Genomic DNA, 20726 nt, shown 5'->3' with positions numbered 1-20726 from the left:
AAGAGCACTCTGGGCATCACAACTTTTTTTTAAGAAGGAGCAGTGCTGGATCACTTTTTCCTTTCTTAAAAAACAACACAACAACGAAAGATATTGAATGTAGCAGGGAGGGGAAAAGCCTTCAGAGTTGCTATTTCCACTCTTTCTTTGTGGGAAAAGCCCAAGATCCACCAAAAGCTAAAGACATCTTCTGAAGGTGCCATCAATAACCAACGTCTCCGCTGCGCCACAGTACACCTTCTCCATGAAGATGCTGGAATAGTTCAAGTTTTCCATACTTTGGCTCAGTCATTTAATCAGAAGGGCGACTGCAGTCAAGAAATCAGAAGAAGACCAGAACTTGGAAGGACAACTAAGAAGGAACCAGACAAGTTCTTTAAGTGTAAAGACGTATCATTGAATACTAAAGTTAGGATTACCCATGCCTATTTCCTATTTCTTTGTATGGTTGTGGAAGCTGGAAAGTGGAGAAAACTCATTTGAGATAGGAAGAATATCAACTCATTTGATATCTGATGCCAGAGAAGAGTTCTATGGACACCATGGATGCTTAAAAAGACAAATAAATGGGTGCTTGAACAGATCAAGCCTGAACTTTCCCTGGAAGCCAAATGGCCATATTAAAAGGCACTAATCTTGGTGATGCAGGAGACAGTAGGAAAAGAAAAAGACCCCAATTACAGATGGAGAGACTCAATAAAGAAAGCCATGGCTGCCCTGAGTCTATAAGTTTGTTGTGCTACCGGAGCTCTCTGAGAGAAGGTCAAATATCCTATGAAACTACAAGTCCCAAGATTCCATAGAACTGAACCATGGCAGTTAAAGTGGTGTCAGGCTCCATTATTTCTGCAGTGCATATTAGACCTGAGATTGTAGATCTCCTGGCCCAACACTTGACTTACTTGGCATCAGCTGGTATGAGAGAGATGATGTTCTTCTGTTGATCAAGTGACAGCAGATTGGTGTTTCCACCCTGCTCCCACCTGCAATCTCTGGTGTCACAATCAGAAGCAGGATCCATGTTGCAATTCCTCCTCACACCAGAGATCACTGGTAGAAGGGGGGCAGAAAAGGCAGTCTGCAGCACCCTAATTGACAAAAGAACAGACCCCCACTGCTTACAGTAGCTGCTGCAGTAATACAGGACTGGGAGAGTTTTACCATCCCTGTATTTTCTCTGTGTTATTGCCAAAATCGTGACGACATTAGGATTGTGAATACAGATGTGTAACTCTAGGCTATGCAATCATTAACTGTGATGGTGAATTCCAGCGGGTATTTCTGGGCAGAATAATGTTCTAAATTATTTCAGGATGTGCAACTATCAGGTGAAAACTGCACAGAAAATTCATTTCTTCCTGACACGAGGAGAAAACTACAGATATTATGCAAGGACAAAATATTTGAAGATTTATATTCTGTATGTTGGTCACACTCACATCCTGCTATGGCCATTCATTTTGTGCACAAAATATTCAGATGAATGGGCCTTTGGTCCAATTCAGCACGGCTTATCTTATGAACCTGGAAGTACAGTTTGTTCAAGTCATCTCAAAATATTTCCACTCCAGCAATTTTGCCTGGTTTTGGGTGATGGAAAGGAAGCACATGATTCTAAGCATTCATCTAAATGGGAGAAAGTGTATTTGATTGCTAATGCCTCTCAGTGCCATCACCTCCTGAACCACTCCAAAAATGATCTGCAAAAATGTAGTGCTAAAAGGCAATCTCCCCACACCCTGAAAAAGCAGTGGATGGAGCTAGGAAGAGACACAGATCTCAAAGAACAACAAATGCCAAATGTAAACACATCCTCCACCCCCAACCGTGGCAAAGCTGATTGTCAGGCTGAAAAACAGCAAATTGCTGTGCTGGATTATCAGTTTTCCGAACAACGGCACATTATCTAGATTCCTGGGTGTGACAGCAAATAGCAATCATAAGCTGGCAACTTCTTAGCGACATGCAGTATGTAAGTGCAGCTTATACAGATATATATTCCTTTTTTGGGGTGGAGGGGCATTGTCTCGCCACTGTGCTCCATCCCAACCAGGAGGGGCTTCTTCTTCTTTTTCTTCCCAGAGGGGAGGAGAGGTGAGGGGGAGGCAATGCAGACTGTGAAGATATGGCTGCTCTAGGCTCCTGGGGGAAGGAAATGAGGGTGCACTCATTCTCTGACCATACCTTCCTCTCTCACTATCTCTTTCTCTTTATATATATATATACATAATTCATATACCACCTTTCTCCTGGATGAGGACCCAAGGAGGGTCACAAGAGAATAAACTAAAAACAAAACACCAGAGGTTGCCAAAACTTGGTCCGCCAGATGTTTTGGATGTCAGCTCCCAGGAGCCCCAACCAGTTTGACTAACAGTCAGGAATTTGGGGAGCTGAAGTCCAAAACATCTGGAATGCCAAAGTTTGGGAACCACTGCAATACACTTTTAAAGCACAAGGAAAACCATCACATTAAAACAGCATGTTAAAAAAAATAAGGTAGAATCTCAGCTACTAAACAAACATTTTAAAATCTTTTGTTTTTGTAGAAATGGATTCCCCCCCACCCGGCAATTATGTTGCAATGTGAAAAAAAAACTCTCACAGCAGCTGACCACTTTTTGATGGGGAGTACTGACATGTCAAGACACCTTTCTCCTTCAGGATGAGAAAAATCTGCAAATTTTATTTATATCTCTACTGCTTGGAAGTGACAACACACCGAATGATCATGGCTCAACATATACTGTGGACAATATCCCAAGGGATATGACCTAACTTCTGCAGAAACCTTGGCAGTCACTATTTCCTGCCCTTGCTGCCTGTACCAGATCAATGCCCAGCATGTCTTCCTGCCAACTCCCCCTTGCAAGAATTGGTCTTTTGATAACTGGTAGCAACCCTCCATGCTGCTTCAGTCAACACAGTGCATTGCCAGACGTCGGCTTGCCCAAACAAGACACATCCAGCTGCAATGACAACTCGGCAGGCTTCTACAATTTCCCTTTCTAAGCTTTCTTGGCTCCCAAGTCTATCCTCCTGAGTCCCAAAACATTGCTGCTAATTTCCTTCAAGCAAACTTGTGGTGACATGGGCTGGTGTGAGCCACAGTTGATGTGGATGCCCTGGTTTTGAACTCACTTTCTAAGCCTCTAGGGCTGGAAGGAGGAACAACCTTAGTGGATATTTGCTGTGAGGAAAGATGTGGGATGGAAAGATGTGGGATGCTGTAACGGTGTGCATGTGTGGCAGCTTCTGGGCTAGCATTTAAAGTTATGTTTGGATGAACTGCAGTTATGGGGTTGAAGATTGCAGTAGATATTAGGATAAAAGGCAACAAGGAGTATCTAAGTGTCTCTTCCAAAGTCCTACTTCCAAAGTTTGGCCAAGGTCCTACTCTGCGGTTACATAGCATAAAACTCCACATGCATATATATTCTTTTTATGCAACCCAGGCAGGCTTGACTGTAGACTACTGTCTTCAACACCCACTCAAAAAGTATTGCCCCTCTCACTTCAGACTTCAACTGGCTTTTTGAGTGTTCAGTGTTCCCAGGGCTTGTTTATAATGGCCAGAATATGCTGGCCCCGAAGCTGCCTTGGATTCTACCCATTACCTCCACAAACCCACAGTGATATCAGGCAGCTGCCTACATATGTAACCCAACGTGCCACATACCATCACGGGTCACTCCATCTGAGGTCAGAAACAAGGCATGCAACATTGACTACATGGTTAGCAACTTGTTGTGACTTCAGAGGGAACAACTCGCACTAGGAGGCACAGCAGAACATGTGTGTTAAAAAGCTGCCTGGTCTCACTTCAGAGCACTCTGGATGTACCTGCAAAATCCGGAGCAAAAAACTCAGCATTTTTATACCGGCTTAGCCAGGGATGAGGTGGAACTGGTTTTCCCTCATGAAGACAGTCCACACTTGAATTGAGGTTTGGACCTGAATCATGTAGACAGGTGGTGGGGAAACTGGCAATAACTGACCCAGTTAGACATGTTCCCCAGAGGAAAGAGAACGGTGTGGGGGCTTCTGGGGAGAAGACTGATGAACAAGACAGAAGCTGGTGGTTTTGCTATCTCCATCCCCACCTCATCCTGACAATCTGAAAAAATAATGTGCCTAGGAAAGTTTAGTGGGACATGTTTTCCAACCCAGCTAGGTAGCAGAAGAGAAAAGATAGAAAAAAGTGGGATGAATGTACAGTGCTACCTCGGGTTACGAAATTAATTCGTTCCGCGGCGCCGTTCGTAACCCGATAAATTTCGCAACCCGAAAAGGCGCTGGAAAGCCGCTAGCCGCCCGCTAGCCGCGCTTTCAGATTTGAATTTCGCGCCGAAAAAAATTTCGTAACCCGAAAAAATCTTCGTAACCCGGAACAGTTTTTTCCTATCTAACTTTTTCGTACCCCGGAAATTTCGTAACGCGAGCAATTCGTATCCCGGGGTACCACTGTACAGGCACTATGTTGCAATGCAAACTCACTTCCATCATGGGTAGAGGAATACATGTGTTGTAGACACGAACCAGTTGATTTGAATTGAAGAAATGAGTTTCCACCTAAACATTGGGAAGAACTTCGTAAGAGTAAGAATTTTCCAAGAGTAGAATGGACTACTTCAAAGGGTGGCAGACTCACTCATATGGGAAAAAGTGGGATAAAAATTAATGGAATAAATACATTCTATGGAAGTCTTTAAACTGCAGAGCCCAAACTGGCCATCTTTTGAGAATGCATTAACTCTGGACTCCTGCATGGTGTTTGGACCAAATTGGCCCTTGATGACACTTTTGACTCTATGATTCTGTGCCGTGCAGCGCTGTAGAAACACAGAGTTATTAGCTGCTACCTTCTTCCCATGCTTCAAACAGAACAGTAATCCATCCCAATTATTTTTTTAAAAACCCTACCGTTGAAATGAGTGGAACTGAAATCCCCAAGTTGGGTAGCAGGCCTAATGCCATGTGAGCAAAGGTTCCTAACAAGCCCATTGAATGACCTTTCCTGAGCTAGTCTGGCTTTTCAAATGTAATTATTTGGACCACATTATTTTCATGACTTAATACAATGCCTTGAAGCTCTCCAGCAAGGTTAATTAGATCCCTCCATTCAAAACCTATCTGTTCTCAACCGACTTTTAATAAGCTACGATGCAGCCTTCTAAATCTGACCTAATGATATGATTAGTGGGCGGCTATCCGGCCTGCCACGATCAAATCGTCCGGCAGAAAATGCTTAATGCAAATTAAGAGGCAACATCATTGGCCTCTTTACTTTGCCTCTCTTGGGGTTTTATTTTATTTTCTGGCTGACCACCAGGCCACACCATCTGGAGGCTCACAGCCAGCAGACTGGTGACACAGACAAGGAATGCAAACCTTGGCTTATTTCAGGGGTAGGTACCTGTCACAGGCTAGCAGGCAATCCTGGTAGGGTTAGTACAGTAAAATCTGGAGAAGGCTTCTGTACCTTTAGTGGTTCTATAGAAGGAGAAATTTCAACAGGTGTTTCTTGTTTTTGTAACAAGCAACACCTGCTGAAACTCCCTTCTGCAAAACCATTAAAGGTATAGGGACCATCCCCAGTTTTCAATCTGACCTTTTAGCCCTCAGGATGGCCACACACTCCCGTGGCATCCCCGTCCACAAAATTAAATCATTTCTTTGTACCCAACTACCCCCTAAGAAGGGTGTGGGCATTTTTGCTACTTTTTTTGTCCCAGCAGCCCATTTTAGTCTAGGAAAGGCCCTTTTACAACAGAATGTGCCTCTGCAATCACCTTCTGTTGTTGTTGTTGTTGTTGTTGTTATTATTATTATTATACACATCCTGTGTCCTGTTTGAGGCTGGCAAGCATCTAAGTGAGAACATCTACAGCCAACAGGACCTGGGAAGGGGAACTGAGGCCAGTCTCGGGGCTTACAAAGGTTTACAAGCAAAAGCATGGTCCAGGCCATCCAAGGTTCAAAGGGGAAAAACAGTCCTGAGCAGGGTCTAAAGCCAAGAAGTTGCCAGATAAAATACCCCAAAGGTCAGAAATGCACAAACTCAGAGATGTCTGTCAGCGTTGCACAGAGGTTTGTTGCCTGTTTGTCTGCAGCAATGGAAAAGCCTGGACTAGGCTCATTTACATCCAGCAGCTGATCAGCCCAGCTAGCCTCATTAGCTGGCTGTCACATATTTAAAGTGGAACAGGGCATTGCCTGACCTTTTGGTCCCAACGTTTTAATGTATGTTGCTCAAGGGGATTATGTGCTTCTGCTTTCTCCTTTTGGAGAGGTTGCTGCTTGGGATGGGATTGATTCGGCCAGGGCTGCACCGAAGTCTGGGAGCTGTTGTTCTTCAGCAATGGAATGGCCTGAGCTGAATTCATTTATATTGGATTACTGCACTACACTCGTATAGTGCTGCTATTCTTCTTTAACTGCTCTGGCTGCCTCCTGTTGCATTCTGGGATTTTCTTTTTGGGGAGGGGCATTTAGCTCTTAGGCTTCACTGAACTACAAACCCCAGAATGCAACAGGAGGCAGCCAGCAGCTGATCAGCCCACCTGGCCATTAGTTCCCTGTTGAATATTTTAAGTGGAACAGGACATTACCTGGTCTTTTGCTCCTGTGTGCCTTCAAGCTGTTTCCATGTTGGCACTTTAATTTATGTTGCTCAAAAGGATTAAATGCTTCTGCTTTCTTCTCTTGGAGAAGCTGTTGCCTGGGATGCACTTGGTTCTGCCTCTCCTTTGCAACAGCAAGTTTGCTAGCCTCCTCCAGCCTATCCTCCAGATAGGACATGACACCCAGGGAGACCCAAAAATGTGCCCCCAAACTTGGGGACACTCTGGGTCACATGTGGCCTACAGCCTATATTTGGGCCACATTTGCCTTTCATTTTCATTTGCTAGAATGAATAATTTCAAATTTCAACAATTTCAATTTTCTTCCCCATGTGTGACATTATGCAAATTTTTGATGACATTTTGCATTTTGGGACTTTTTTAAAAAAACGAACCACCTCTCAGTAGTTGATGATCTTCTCAATGAGCTGCCTCAGTGTGTCAGGGCACATTTTCTCATTGTGACCAAGAAGCCTGTCACATATTTTAAATTGTATTTTATATTTTGTTATCAGGTTTTTAACTGTACTTTGCTTTAATCTATGTAGTAAGTTGCCTTGAGAAAAGGAAGACGATAACAACAACAACAACAACATCCCCAATACAGATAATGGTCAGTTGGTATCAGACAGTGTTGTTACTTTAGGTCTCAGTTTTATTGTTCATTCCTACTGGAGCAGAACCTTTGAATCAATGAGATTTACACATCTGTTTGTTCATCATTCATCAACTGATTCAGAGTGCCTACTTTAGTTGGACTAAGTGCAAAAGATGCAGTGCAGCGATGTTAACCTTTGTAAATTTTGTTTTGTGAGGCAAGAACAAATAATTTTATCCTCTTTCTCTTTGCTGTGAAAAAGTTGTTGAAAAGTGTGACATTTTTAAAGACTCTTCACAATGGAGGACTTACACTGAGCAAAAACTGCATATTTTCTCTCTGTTTGCAGTAAGGAAAATAAGATTCCTGCAGAGAATACAGCATTTTGTGTGGAAACACTGCTTTCTGTGCAATGAATTTGTTTTTGGCACAAAAAAAATGTTCTCTGCGGAACCCCCTTTGTGTGCATTTTTTCAGATAAAATTAGTCCCTGTTTCAGTGATTCTCATCTATTGCAGAGCCTCCTTCCACAGGGAAAAACCTGTTGTTTTCCCCCAATTTTCAAATATTTTCAAATACAAGTGTATTTCACCTCTAATGCAGGGCCAGGCATCCATAGAGCCCTATGCCACCAGAATCCCCCAAAGAGCCAGGAACGTCCTGGTGCTTACCAAAGTATTCCTCAGAAGGAGGGTTCTCCATGTCATAGAGCATTTTTTGGGTCAAGTGTTCCAGCTCATCTTCTGGTCTGAATAGCGGAGTGTTTGAGGCAGGGCTGGGCCCAACATGTCCACTCTGGCGAAGGAAAAAACAGACATAATGTGAAGTTTCCAAGGTGGCATAAAAATTAAGGCTACAGCCATGCTTGTTCAGGTTAGTTCAAAAGCAGAACTTGTCTGGCAACTCAGAAGTCCATCAATGGATGCAAAGGTTTTGCCCAGTTGCTTGAAATGAACCCTCACCCAGCCTGACATTCTCTTCAGACTTTGTTTTGACTATCAGTTCAAGAGTACTTTCCTCTTTGGTATTTGCAAAAACACAACCTGAGCACAATGAAGCTAAAACAGAATGTACAGGAACAAAGAGGCATACCTTCTCCTTTTCCTACTTTCCTTCCAGAAAATAAACCCTATTGCATGGATACCCTCAGATTTTCCTGGTGATAAAATGAGCAAATGGGTGAGATCTTATGACCTTATAGCACAATGTAAATACAGTTGGCCCTTCATATTTGCAGTTTTGACGTTCACTAGTGGTCCACCTTTTCCCACTTTTGGCTGGACCTGACTCATATCAGGCATTATAGGTCATGACCAGCACCTTATTTCTTTTTTAAAAGATATTTCTATTAGTGTCAAACCTAAAATTTACACTCTGTACAGATAGTTAACAAATGAATAATTGATTTATAATAAGTACTTCCTATGTTCTGAAAATTGGTGCTACCTGACATAAGCTGCCTTTCATTTCCGTCAACTCTTTTCATTCTCTACCAATTTACCAAATTTCCTCTCTGACAGTCTTTACCTTTATTACTGGCATTCTACAATTATATAACACAAATATCAGAAACTTTCCATGAACAATCTTTTTAGCTTAATATTCTACATCAATTTTACTTTTTCACATTACAATATATTTTACATTGCATTGTCGCCTAAAGTCAAAGCCCACTTTAAGCATGACTCAAATTAATATGAATGGAATAATGATACTCAAAAAAACCCAGTTTTATATATATTGCCCTATCTTTGATTTATATAAACTAAGGGTTCCCATTCTTTAGTAAGGGTGATAACCAGCACTTTCATAGAAACATAGGGCCTGAACAGACAGGCCAAAATAAAGCTGCTTCGGGTCACTTTGGAGGTATGCTGTTTAAATGACGCATGTGTCTTAAGAGGCCAGAGGCTGCGCCAAAGCCATGCTCCAGTCCTAAGCGCAGCTTCTGGCCTCTTAGGATGCGTGTATCATTTAAACAGCATACCCCCAAAGTGACCCGAAGCAGCTTTATTTTGGTCTGTCTGTTTGGGCCCACAGTTGGAAGGGAACACAATGGCCTTGCAGTCTAACCATTTGCCATGAAAGAATGCACAACTAAAGCAATCTCAAAGGATAGTCATCCAAACTCTGTTTACAGACTTTTCAAAGAAGACTCCCCAAGGCAATGTCTTACACTGTCAAACAGCCCTTATAGTCAAGAAGATCATCCTAATGTTCAGGAGAAATCTCTTTTCTTGTAGTTTGAATCCTTTGCTCTATGTCCTAGTCTCTAGAACAGCAGGAAAGAAGCATGTTCCACCTGTTGCCTGACTCCCCTAGCTATACTTAAATAGCCATATTTCAAGATGGCTACCCTATAACCTCTCCCATCTTCTTTAGAATAAACATACCCAGCTCCACAAGTTATCTAGGATGAGTTAGGGTGCACCTGCACTGTAGAAATAATGCAGTTTGACACCACTTTAAGTGTTGTAGCTCAATCCTATGGAATCCTGGCGTTTTTAGTTTCCTAAGGTATTTAGCCTTCTCCGCCAAACAGTGCTTGCACCTCACAAAACTACAAATCCCAGGATTTTTTAGGATGGGGCCATGACAGTTCAGGTGGCATCAAACTGCATTAGATCTACAGTGTGGATGCACCCTTAGTCTCCTTTGGTATCAAAGGGAGGGAAGAACCTGTGTGGTACTTATCAGTTAGTCTGTAACTGGCACTAACCAAATGCTAGTGTGCATAAAAGTTCCTGGCAAAATAGCTTGACTTGTCTTTAAAGTGCCATAGGGCTTTTTCCTTCTTGAAATAATGCTAATGTGTGTGTGTGGGGGGGGGGGGGGGCTTGGTATCTGCTTAGGTTTGGTTCCAGAACCTCTTGTAGATACCAAAATCCATGGATGTGCAAGTTTCATTAAATACAATGACACAGTAAAATGGTGTCCCTTATATAAAATGGCAAAATTGAAGTGTGATTTTTGGAATTTATATATTTTTCAAATATTTGCAAGCCATGGATGCTTGAATCCGTGGATATAAAATCTGTGGAGGGCTGACTGGACCACTGTCAGTTCCATATCCGGGGGTAGCTATGTTGGCCATACAGCAAAGTACAATAACATCCAAAATCCCACAAACAGTGATACCTTTATTGGAGTAACCAAAATGCACAATACATATGTAGAGCTTAAAAACCTTGCCATAGGTATATTGCACATTTTGGTTGCCTCAATACAGCTATCACTGTTTTGTGGATTTGGGAAGTTATTATACTTTACTAACAGTCCCAATTCTTGTTTCCAAGCTCCCCGAAAGGACCCTTCCTGTAGCTCCCACTGACAAAAAAAGCCCCGTTTGGCATTACAAACTCAATCTTTGACTACAAAAGAAGAGTGAAACAGTCACCCCTTAAGCACTGATCTTTTATTTGGCTGCGCTGGGTTCATCCCAAGGTGCTTTGTTTTTTTCCTCTGAGTAGCCAAGGACATATTCAGTAGGAACTCAGCCTTCTGTCCTGCTGAGGAAACCGGGGGATCATTTGCTATTGCTGGGAAATGGAGTGAACAGTGCGTCATCCAATGACGGAGAACTGAATCTCATGGGCATTTGCAAATAGACTCGATTATGCGAGGCTTGTTATAAAGAGACGGACGGAAATGTCATTTTGGAAAGGCAGAGGACCTGCACCGCACAGCATTTCAGTTTGGGAAGGTTTAGCAGTGCTTTTGCAGGGGAAATCGTTTCCTCAGCCCTGTTATAAGAAGATGGTATACTGCTGCCTCGGGATATTAGTCTCATTTTCTTATTATCCCTCTCTTGAAGAAGAGGTGATAATGATGATGATGATGATGTTACTGTATAATGTAATTATATAATCGATTGAAAAATATAACACAAGGAAAACATTTTGCCTTCTTCAGCTGCTAAAGAAGCAAGAACATTTTGCTTTTGTGAAGTCGAAGGCTTTCATGGCCAGCATCCATCGTTTTTTGTGGGTTTTTTGGGCTATGTGGCCATGTTCTAGAAGAGTTTATTCCTGACGTTTTGCCAGCATCTGTGGCTGGCATCTTCAGAGAATTCTCTGGCAAAAGAGATGCTGGTGAAATGTCAGGAAGAAACTCTTCCAGAACATGGCCACATAGCCCGAAAAACCCACAAAAACCATTTTGCTTTTGTTTTTCAATTCTGTTTGTTAACTGGTCCAATATAGATGTGTGTGTGTGTGTGTGTGTGTTCATTTGTATGCCACCTTTCTCCCAGAAGGGATCCAAAGCAGCTATATACAATGGGCTCTTGGTATCCTCTGGCATTTGGTTCCAGGACTCCAGTTTAATATACAAGAGAGCAGATAGCGTCATAGGACAGAGGCATTCTGGATCTCAAAGGAGGGTTCTTTTTGTGTTGCTTTGTTTTGTTAACTGCCTTTGAGTCGATCCCAAGATTCCCGACTCATAGAGACCCCGGGGGTGAGACGTCCCCAAGACTCTCTTTTCTCCACTGCTCTAAGAGCCTTGCAATTTCATGCCTGTGACCTCCATAATAGATTCCATTCATCTAGCATGTGGTCTTCCTCTCTTTATACCTATCTCCACTTTTCCTAGTATTATTGTCTTCCAATGAGTCGTACCTTCCCATGATGTGGTCAAAGTACGAAAATCTCTATCATCTTGACTTCCAGGGAGATTTCAGGGTTGATCTGTTCTAGGACTCATTTGTGTTGCTAACTGAGTTTAAATTTGATTTCCTGGACTTTATGACTCTTTGGGGCTGTACAGACTGGCCATTAAGGCTGGCCTGGGGGTGGAGTCAGGGAGAGGCGTCCATACGACACACATCCCGACTCTCCCCCCAGGGCTGCATGATGCCGTGTGCCACACCACACAGTGCAATGCATCACAGCACTCTTCTGGAGCTGCAGATAGATGACACAGTGCCAAAGGAGCGCTGAAAAGCCATGGCACTGGTGGCTAGGGTGCCCTTTCTGAAGCGCAGAAAGGAGACACTTTTTGTGGCTCCTTTTTGCACCACAGAAAGGCATAACTGGGTCTGTGTCGTGCTGTTGCTGCAGCCCCGATCTGGCACAAAGAGAGTCAGGTGCAGGCTGCCCCTTAGGGGTGCTCTACAGCCCCTTTGTCTCTCAGAGCCCACATGACCCCCCAAAAGAGAATGGCCTCTATCTATTGGGATGTCCCTCTGTGCCAGCTTAACTGGGAACTATAGTAACATCTCGACAAAATGTAGGCCTCTAACTCTTAACATTGTCATCTCTCTCTCTCTCTCTCTCTCTCCTGTTTTATTTTTAGCACTTTTGCCTGATGAAGAAGCAAGCAACACATGTTTTGTGCATTTTGGTTGGCCCCATGTAGCTATTGCTGTTTTGTAGATTTTGGATGTTATTGTACTTTGTTGTATGGCCAACAGAGCTACCCCTAGATATGCAAAAATATAAGTTTACACTACGCAAGCACCATGCAGGATCTCAGCTATAGTGAAATACAATGTCTAGAATCCTTTGGGGGTTTACATCTTTGTATGTCGACTAATGTCTGTGGGAACTGGAATTGGGCAGTTCTGCAGCTGGATACATGTATGGATCCAGTAAAAGGCTGCTGTTAAGGAACCAGGAAAGTCACTGATGTGCACTGGTCCCTTTATACACCGGGACACCAAATAGGGAGTGTGATGAGCATTGGGATACTCTTGCAGGTGTCCTGTTATGTATCTTCACAATTCACTAAATAGGTTTCTTATCCCTCTGCTACATAGCTAAGTACACTCAGCCTCTGGTATACATGGATCCAACCATTCACTGCTTGAATATATTCTGAAAAACCTTACAAAATTGCAAAAAGCAAATCTTAATTCTCTGTTTTATACAAAGGATACCATTTTACTTTGTTGTCATGTGCCTTCAAGTCATTTATTACTTATGGTAACCCTAAGCTGAATCTATCATGGGGCTTTCTTGACACAAATTGTTCAGAGGAGGTTTGCCACTGCCTTCTCCTGAGGCTGAGAGAGCGTGGCTTGCCCAAGGTCACCCAGTGGGTTTCATAGCTCAGCCGGGATTTGAACCCTGATCTCCAGAATTGTAGTCCATTACTCAAACCACCACAGTACACTGGCTCTCACCACTTTACACTATTGCATATAACGGTTCTCAAGCATCTAGCTTGGAGAAGTTCCTTTTTCAGACCCCATTCCCAGGATCCTCATAGACAGCTATGCTATCTGGGGGATTCTGGAAGAGGTAATAAAGATTCTAAAAGAAGTAATTCAAAACTTCCAAAAAAAGGAACTACACGAATTAGAATAATTACTCAAAAATGACTGGCTAAGAGACATTTGTACTCACAGAGTTTTATTTGCATGAGCGTTTATATCGAGTTCAAGCTTTGTATTTTTTGAGGCAATCAAAATAATTAATAAGACTAAGTTAAAAAGAAGTTGTGTAGAATAATATAGAAAGAGAAGAAAGAAAATGATGATCACCCTTTATAGGTTTTTTTCCATTAGAAGGTTAATATTGTCAACATAAATGCCAAATATATTTATTTGGAATAGTCGATTTATACAAAATGAACATATAACTGTAATATAGAAAGATGTATATATGTCAATTAATACACTGTATTTTTCTTTTTAAACTAATAAAAATTAATTTTTTAAAAAAGGACCTTTTCTGAGCTCTGTGAACAATCTCCTTATTGATTGTCAGGGCAATACTTTCCTTTATACTAACACTAAAATGCTGTTTACATAAAAACCACCTGATTTGCACATTCCCTTCATTTGGGTGCCCACTCCACCCCAAATGTTTAGAAGTGTTCAAAATGTGCCCAACTGAAAGCAAGAAGAACATCAAACCTATTTTTAATTGGCGTAACATGATTTCTTAGCACGGCTTGGTACAAAATTGGGTTCAGGGAACTGAAAGCAATTTTTGATGAGGTTTCTGTTGCATCCTGATCCTGCTTTGGGAAATCTCTCTTTTGGAACAACTCTTTTAAAACATTTTTTTAAATCATGGTTTCACAATTACAAAAGGGCTCTTTGCCACTCCTGCTGGCCTATTTTCCCAGCTCTCTCCTGTAGCTGCTTTCAAATACTGCACAGTCAGTGGTGGCTCATAGCTTCCATGTTAGTCGGGAGATGATTCCATTGTTTTAGTTTCAATATGAAGTTTAGTTTTGTTTGGTCTGAAATCTGAAAGAGTTATCCAAGGTGCTCAGCTTATTTGGGGCATAAAGTTAAAGCAAAGGTGAGAGGACATTGCATCTTGTGGTTTGCCCCTGTGGCCCCAACACCCAAAGAAACAAGCTGATATTCCACACTGGATACTTAGTTGTGCATACATGTGGTTTTATTCTGGATTGTCTCATCATAAGGTCTTGATAGTAAAAGATTTTCAGAAGTGGTTTACCAGTGCCTCCTTCTGCTCAGCACTAATCACTATTGGTCCTCCAGATGCTGTGGATGTCAGTTCCCAGAAGACTCAGCCAAACTCAGCCAGGATTCTGGGAGCAGAGGTCCAAAATATCTGGAGGGCTAAAGAGCTGGACAGTTAAGAAAACGGATAGGAAGAGAATTAATCCATTTGAGATGTGGTGCTGGAGAAGTGTGCTGAGGTTGCCATGGGCAGCCAAGAAGTCAAACAAATGGGTCCTAGAGCAGATCAAACCAGAAATCTCCCTGGAAGCCCAGATGACATGACTGAGGCTGTTGTACTTTGGCTACATCATGAGGAGGCACGACTCACTGGAAAAAACAATAATATTAGGAAAGGTGAAAGGAAGCAGAAAGAGAGGAAGGCCACATGCTAGATGGATGGATTCTATTAAGGAGGTCATGGGTAAGAATTTGCAGGACCTGAGCAGAGCAGTGGCGCATAGAGAGTCTTGGAGATGTCTCATCTGCTCAGTCTCCATGACTCAAGATCAATTCGAGGGTGGATAACAACAAAAAAAAGTATGAGACCCGTTGCTCTAAAGGTCTACAAGATAGTTCCCTAAACCAGACACTCAGCTGCAACTTACAACAACTTCAATGTGATGATTAAAATGTATTAATTGTGGGGAGGCGAAAATATTGTGGCCTTCCACATGTTATTGATCTGCAAATCACAGCAATTCTTTTCACTGTTTTTTCCCAACTAGGGGTAATGGGAACTGTAATCCAGCGATAACTGGCAGTCCACATGTTGCTCAACCCTCCCACATTTGCATCTCTGTTGTCAGTCACTCGCAGTGTATGTATGTGCAATAATATAGTAGTAACTTTCAATGTATGCATCTGCAGCGTATAATCGTCTCTGACAATTAGGGATGATGGGAGTTGTAATCCAACAAGAACTGGAGGGGCACACAGAATCATAGAGCTGGAAGAGACCCCAAGGGCCATCCTGTCCAACCCTGTACTGCTATGCCAGAAGACACAGTCTAAGCACTCCCATCCAGGCTCCATTTAAAAATCTCCAAAGAAGTGGACATAGGACCCAAACAGATAGGCCACAATAAAGCTGCTTCGGGTCACTTTGGAGGTATGCTATTTAAATGATGCATGCATCTTAAGAGGTTGGAAGCCGCGCCAAAGCCATGCTCCAGTCCTAAGAACTGGAGTGCAGCTTTGGCGCAGCTTCTGGCCTCTTAAGATGTGTGTGTTATTTAAACAGCATACCTCCAAAGTGACCCAAAGCAGCTTTATTTTGGCTTGTCTGTTTGGGCTCTCTGCAACTCTTTGAGTGAGTGTTGAACAGCTCCTTTCCTCAGAAAGTTCTTCCTAATGTTGAGTTGGAATCTCTTTCCCCATATCTGGTTTAGACACTGTGCAAAACAGCTCGCAAACTCAGACACAACCTGTTTTGTGATGCTCATTTCAAAAATGTGTGCGCATGAGAGCACAGTTGTGTGTGATTGCATTGGTCAAAAAAATAGCTGATTCCTTTCCTTCACTGGTTCCAGGACTTCTTTGCCTGCTTTTTTACTTCCACTCCAAACCTTGTTGATAATGATCAGACATTTATCCATGGCTCGCTGGAGGGTACATTAGATCTAGCACCAGTCATTTCTGTCTCTGTCTCATTGCCCATCCCACCCCAACAAAGAAAAGGAAAGGGAGGAGGAAAAGCCACCTGAACAAGTGATAAACACCTTGCAAAAGTGCCAGAGACATTCAGAAATGGTGCCGTAATGAATGCACCACCATTTTGGAGGCAGGGCAGACATTCATTTTTTCCTGTCCATTTGCAAACGATGTACCAGAGGTTCCTTTCTTGGGAAGAAAATAACTTCAATTATGTGTTCTCAACCAAAGAAACATGGAAATTATCTTCCTTTCAGAAGGTAGAATTAGCCCAATTTAGAACTGAATAGCTGCCAAAAAAAACATATATCCCTTGCTGATATTTACCTTTCTTGCCGCCCCTTTTCATTTATTTATTTATTTTGTACCTCCAGCTTATTCAAAGATACACATCAAATTTGGAGCATTACTTTGGGAGGGATGATGGTTCTGTTTGCCACTGAATGTGGGTCCAAAAATCAAGCCCCTGGCCATAGAAAACACCCACCTACATGTTTTCCGTGATATGTATCATAGATTCAAGTTGCCCCCAATGATGTCTCCTCTTAGGTATTAGAATAGTGTAAATCCCAAACCTCCAACTGTCATGATTTGACAGTGACAGTTCAGATTAATCCTCTGTCATCCTACTTTTTCAACTGCTTCTTAAATGTTCCAGTTTGTCTCTCTTCTCAGTTTCCCCATTTGTCTCAGCTTATTTCAGTTGCTGCAAACTGAATTCACAGTATGAATGCAAGAGTAGTTTGCTCCAAATTAACTCAGCAGTAAGGGGCAGAATCATAAACTGCTGCAGCCTCCTCTGACTTGTGTAAGCCTCTTGATTAATAGCAGTTGCCATTTTGACCACATTCTGATGTTGCTTACGCACATGTCCTGTGGTTTTTCTCTGTCAAAACCTGGAGGGTATGAAATCCAGTTGACACCCTCTGAACTAGAGTAGACACAAAGGTGTGGGTGCCTTACACATGTGTAAGTCCCCCTATGGAAGCAGTTGATCATTTTTGCCCTATGTGCAAAGTCCACATTTTGTTAAAGACTGTGGCAAAAGAGCTACACGTGCACTGCCATTTTACCCGTGGATGGGCAATGCATTTGGATGCATATTTCGCAGTAATCTACAATACACATGGATGTGCATGTCATGTTGTGCAAGAATGTACACTATGGTTTTGGTTGTGCACTCAGTTGTATTTATGTAATGTATGCAAGTGTAAGGCCAGCTAATGTGTGCTGTGTTTGTTGTTGTTGTTACTGAGGTCAGAATTCACATCCCCCCTTGCGCAATGAACAAAACCTTTTGATAACCCACTTTTCCTCTTGAGCCCTCCACAGTCCTGTGGAATCTGGTGAAGAATGGAGGAAGGCTACTGTATATACTCAACAATAGGTCTACCGCATTGTATAAATCGTGGGCAAGTTTTGGGGCCAAACTTATGGACTGTGATATGGCCTGTGGATAAGTCAAGAATAAAACTTAGGGGCAAGAAAGAATCTAAAGGCTGAAACAAAGGAAACAATGCCAAATACTTTACAAAATTCCAGCAGGCATAACTATTTGTAGTCACACTAAAGGCTGGGTGGATGGGAGAGTAGAAAGAGGTCAGTACTTCCAGGACAGATTACACTCTTGCCTTTCACCAGGGGATGGTTCCTTTTTAAAATAAGAGTTAAAGTACAGTACTTACATTGACCTGTGGATAAGTCAACTCATGTTTTGGGGACAATTTTTTGATTAAATTTCTAGATTTATACATGAGTATATACAGCATATGCTGTATAAACAGTATACAGATGTAGTGGCTTAGTGGTTAAGATGCCAGTTCTGATGACTGGAAGGTTGGCAGCTCGGGGTTTGAGTGCTGCATGATGGGGTGAGCTCCTGTCACTAGTCCCAGCTTCTGCCAACCTAGCAGTCCAAAAGCATGCAAATAGGTACCACTTTGGTGGGAAGGTGACAGCGTTTGGTGCAGTCAGGCTGGCCACATGTCCACCAGAGCAGTCCTCGAGCAATGCTGGCTATTCAGCTTAGCAACAGAGATAAGCACCACCCCCTTAAATTGGTTATGACTAGACACTCATATGAAGGGACTACCTTTACCTTTACCTATGTATAGTAAATCCAAATGCTCAATGATGGAGGCACCCATTGGGATCTCCCGAGGATTCTCCAGAGGTCCTAGAAGTTGATGCTGCCATCATGTGTCTAGCTATAGTCACATAGCCAGATATTTCTCAGCCATCCTTAGCTCTACATTGGCCACTGTGCGGCTGTGGCAAGTGTACACAGGAGGAAGGCTAGTCCTATATTGGGTCATAGGGTGAACACGTTTCATAGTTCTGGTATAGTGTCTAGATCAGTGGATGTAATAGTGCCACTCTATTCTGCTTTGGTCAGACCTCATTTGGGATCCTGTGTCCTATTCTGGAAACCACAATTAAAGAAGGATGTTGACATGCTGGGGTCTGCCCAGAGGAGGGTGACCAAAATGGGGAAATATCTGGAAATCATGCCTCTTGATGAGCAACTTAGGGAGCTGGGTATGTTTAGCCCAGAGACAAGATGGTGAGAGGTGATATGATAGCCCTGTTTAAGTATTTGAAGGGTGTCATACTGAGGATGGAGCAAGCTTTCTGCTGCTCCAGAGACTAAGACCCAGAGCAATGGGTTCAAACTACAGGAAAAGAGATTCCATCTGAACCTAAGGAAGAACTCCCTGGTGGAAAGAGCTGTTTGACAGTGGAACACGCTGCAGCCTTGGAGTGTGGTGGAGCCTCCTTCTTTGGAGGTTTTTGAACAGAGGCTGGATGGCCACCTGCCAGGGGTGCTTTGAATGTGTGTTCCTTTAAGAGTGAGAGATGCTCTGGAAGTAAGTCCAAAATGAAAAACAAGCAAACATCTGAATGAAATTGCCATAGGTAAGATTAGAGGAGCACAATTACAAAAAGTGACAGTTTGGAATGTGTCACATTCTCCAATGATATTTCACAGATTCTTGGAAGGTATCTGAATCACTGATGGTCCGAAACTCCAGTAGACTGGGAAACTAAGACAAATGTTTCAAGAGAAATCTATAGGAGCTGTGGATGAAGACTTGGACAGTTGCCCTTGAAACTCACTGACAAATAGAGCTGGCTCTGTCCAATTTTGCTGATGGTTTTTCAACAGCTTCTGACAATGCAGCAGCTCTCTTGATGGTGGGGAGCAGCTGTCAAATTTGCAGACAAGTGAGGGATGAAAGAGCAACCCCATTCACCACCTTACAAAGATGTTTGCAAGAGCTCACTTTGTCTCATGGTTGACCCCAGTCCTTCAAATGCCTTCTGTCCTCTCAAAGGGAAAGTGGCTCACCTCTAGTGAACAGAGCCTCATCTTGTCTCTGTGCCAACCATCCTGAGGATGATCAGCAAGAATGTTTGTAGGCAGTGGCAGCGACACGACAGGAGCTGCTGCCAAGTTTGACCCTCCACACAAGGGAGAGACGTCCTCGCCAAGAGGCTGTCAGGCATATTATCATTTATCTCATCCAATGTACTTATGAAAATCATTTTCCATTTGGCCGGCATTCTCCATAACTTCTTGGCAATAGTCCTAGAGCTCTGGCTTGCCAATGTGAGGGCTTGTCTTTGAGATCAAGGGTGACTGTGTGGCCAAAGGGTTAGGATTCAGAAGCTCTGTGTTCAAATGCCACCTGCCCTGGGATCTATTGGCCAGAATCCTGTTAATGATGTTGCTCTTAATTGCCATCAAGGTGTCTTCAACTTATGGCAACCCTATGAATGAGAGACCTCTAAGTTAGCCTGTCCACAACAGCCCTGCTCAAGTCTTGCAGTTTCAGCGAAGCCATTGTGGCTTGTTGATGGAGTCTCTTCATCTGGAAGGCGGTCTTCCTCTTTTCTTGCTTCCATCCACCTTATCAAGCATTATTGTCTTTTCTAGAAAGTCATGTCTTCCCATGATGTGGCTAAAGTATGATAACTTCAGTTTCATCATTCTGGCTTCTAGGGAGAGGTCAGGCTTGATTTGCTCTCGGACCCATTTATTTGCCTTTTTGGCAGTCCATAGATTCTGCAGAACTCTTCTCCAGCACTATATTTCAAAGGAGTTGGTTTTCTTCCTATCAGCTCTCTTCACTGTCCAGCTTCCACAACCATACAGAGAAATAGGAAATATGATGGCATGAGCAATCCTAACTTTAGTATTCAATGATACATCTTCACATTTCGAGATCTTGTTGGGTTCCTTCATTGCCGTCTTTACAAGTCCTAGTCTTTTTCTGATTTCTTGACTGCAGTCTCCCTTCTGATTAAAGACCGAGCCAAGATATGGAAAATCTTCACTCCTTCTTCTTCTGAGTCTAAATCTGCTCTTTGCATAACCTTTTCTACATGAAGTTGAAGAAAAGGTTGATAGTATGCAGCCTTGCTGACTCCT

At 42.7% G+C, this 20726-nt stretch overlaps 1 protein-coding gene across 1 annotated transcript in view; it reads right to left on the bottom strand.

The window, feature by feature from the left end:
• The window catches only part of LPP (LIM domain containing preferred translocation partner in lipoma), a 319004-nt gene that overhangs the window by 45190 nt on the left and 253088 nt on the right, over positions 1-20726 (bottom strand). The window contains exon 9 of the mRNA XM_089508677.1: positions 7893-8016. Within this exon, the coding sequence (XP_089364803.1) occupies positions 7893-8016 (124 nt within the window). The remainder of the gene's footprint in view (positions 1-7892; positions 8017-20726) is intronic.

The sequence above is a fragment of the Sceloporus occidentalis genome, unplaced genomic scaffold (genome assembly GCF_023333645.1).
Source record: "Sceloporus occidentalis isolate IW3139 unplaced genomic scaffold, rSceOcc1.0.p SCAF_2, whole genome shotgun sequence".
Lineage (NCBI taxonomy): Eukaryota > Metazoa > Chordata > Lepidosauria > Squamata > Phrynosomatidae > Sceloporus > Sceloporus occidentalis.
This window is presented reverse-complemented; position numbering and strand designations above follow the sequence as displayed.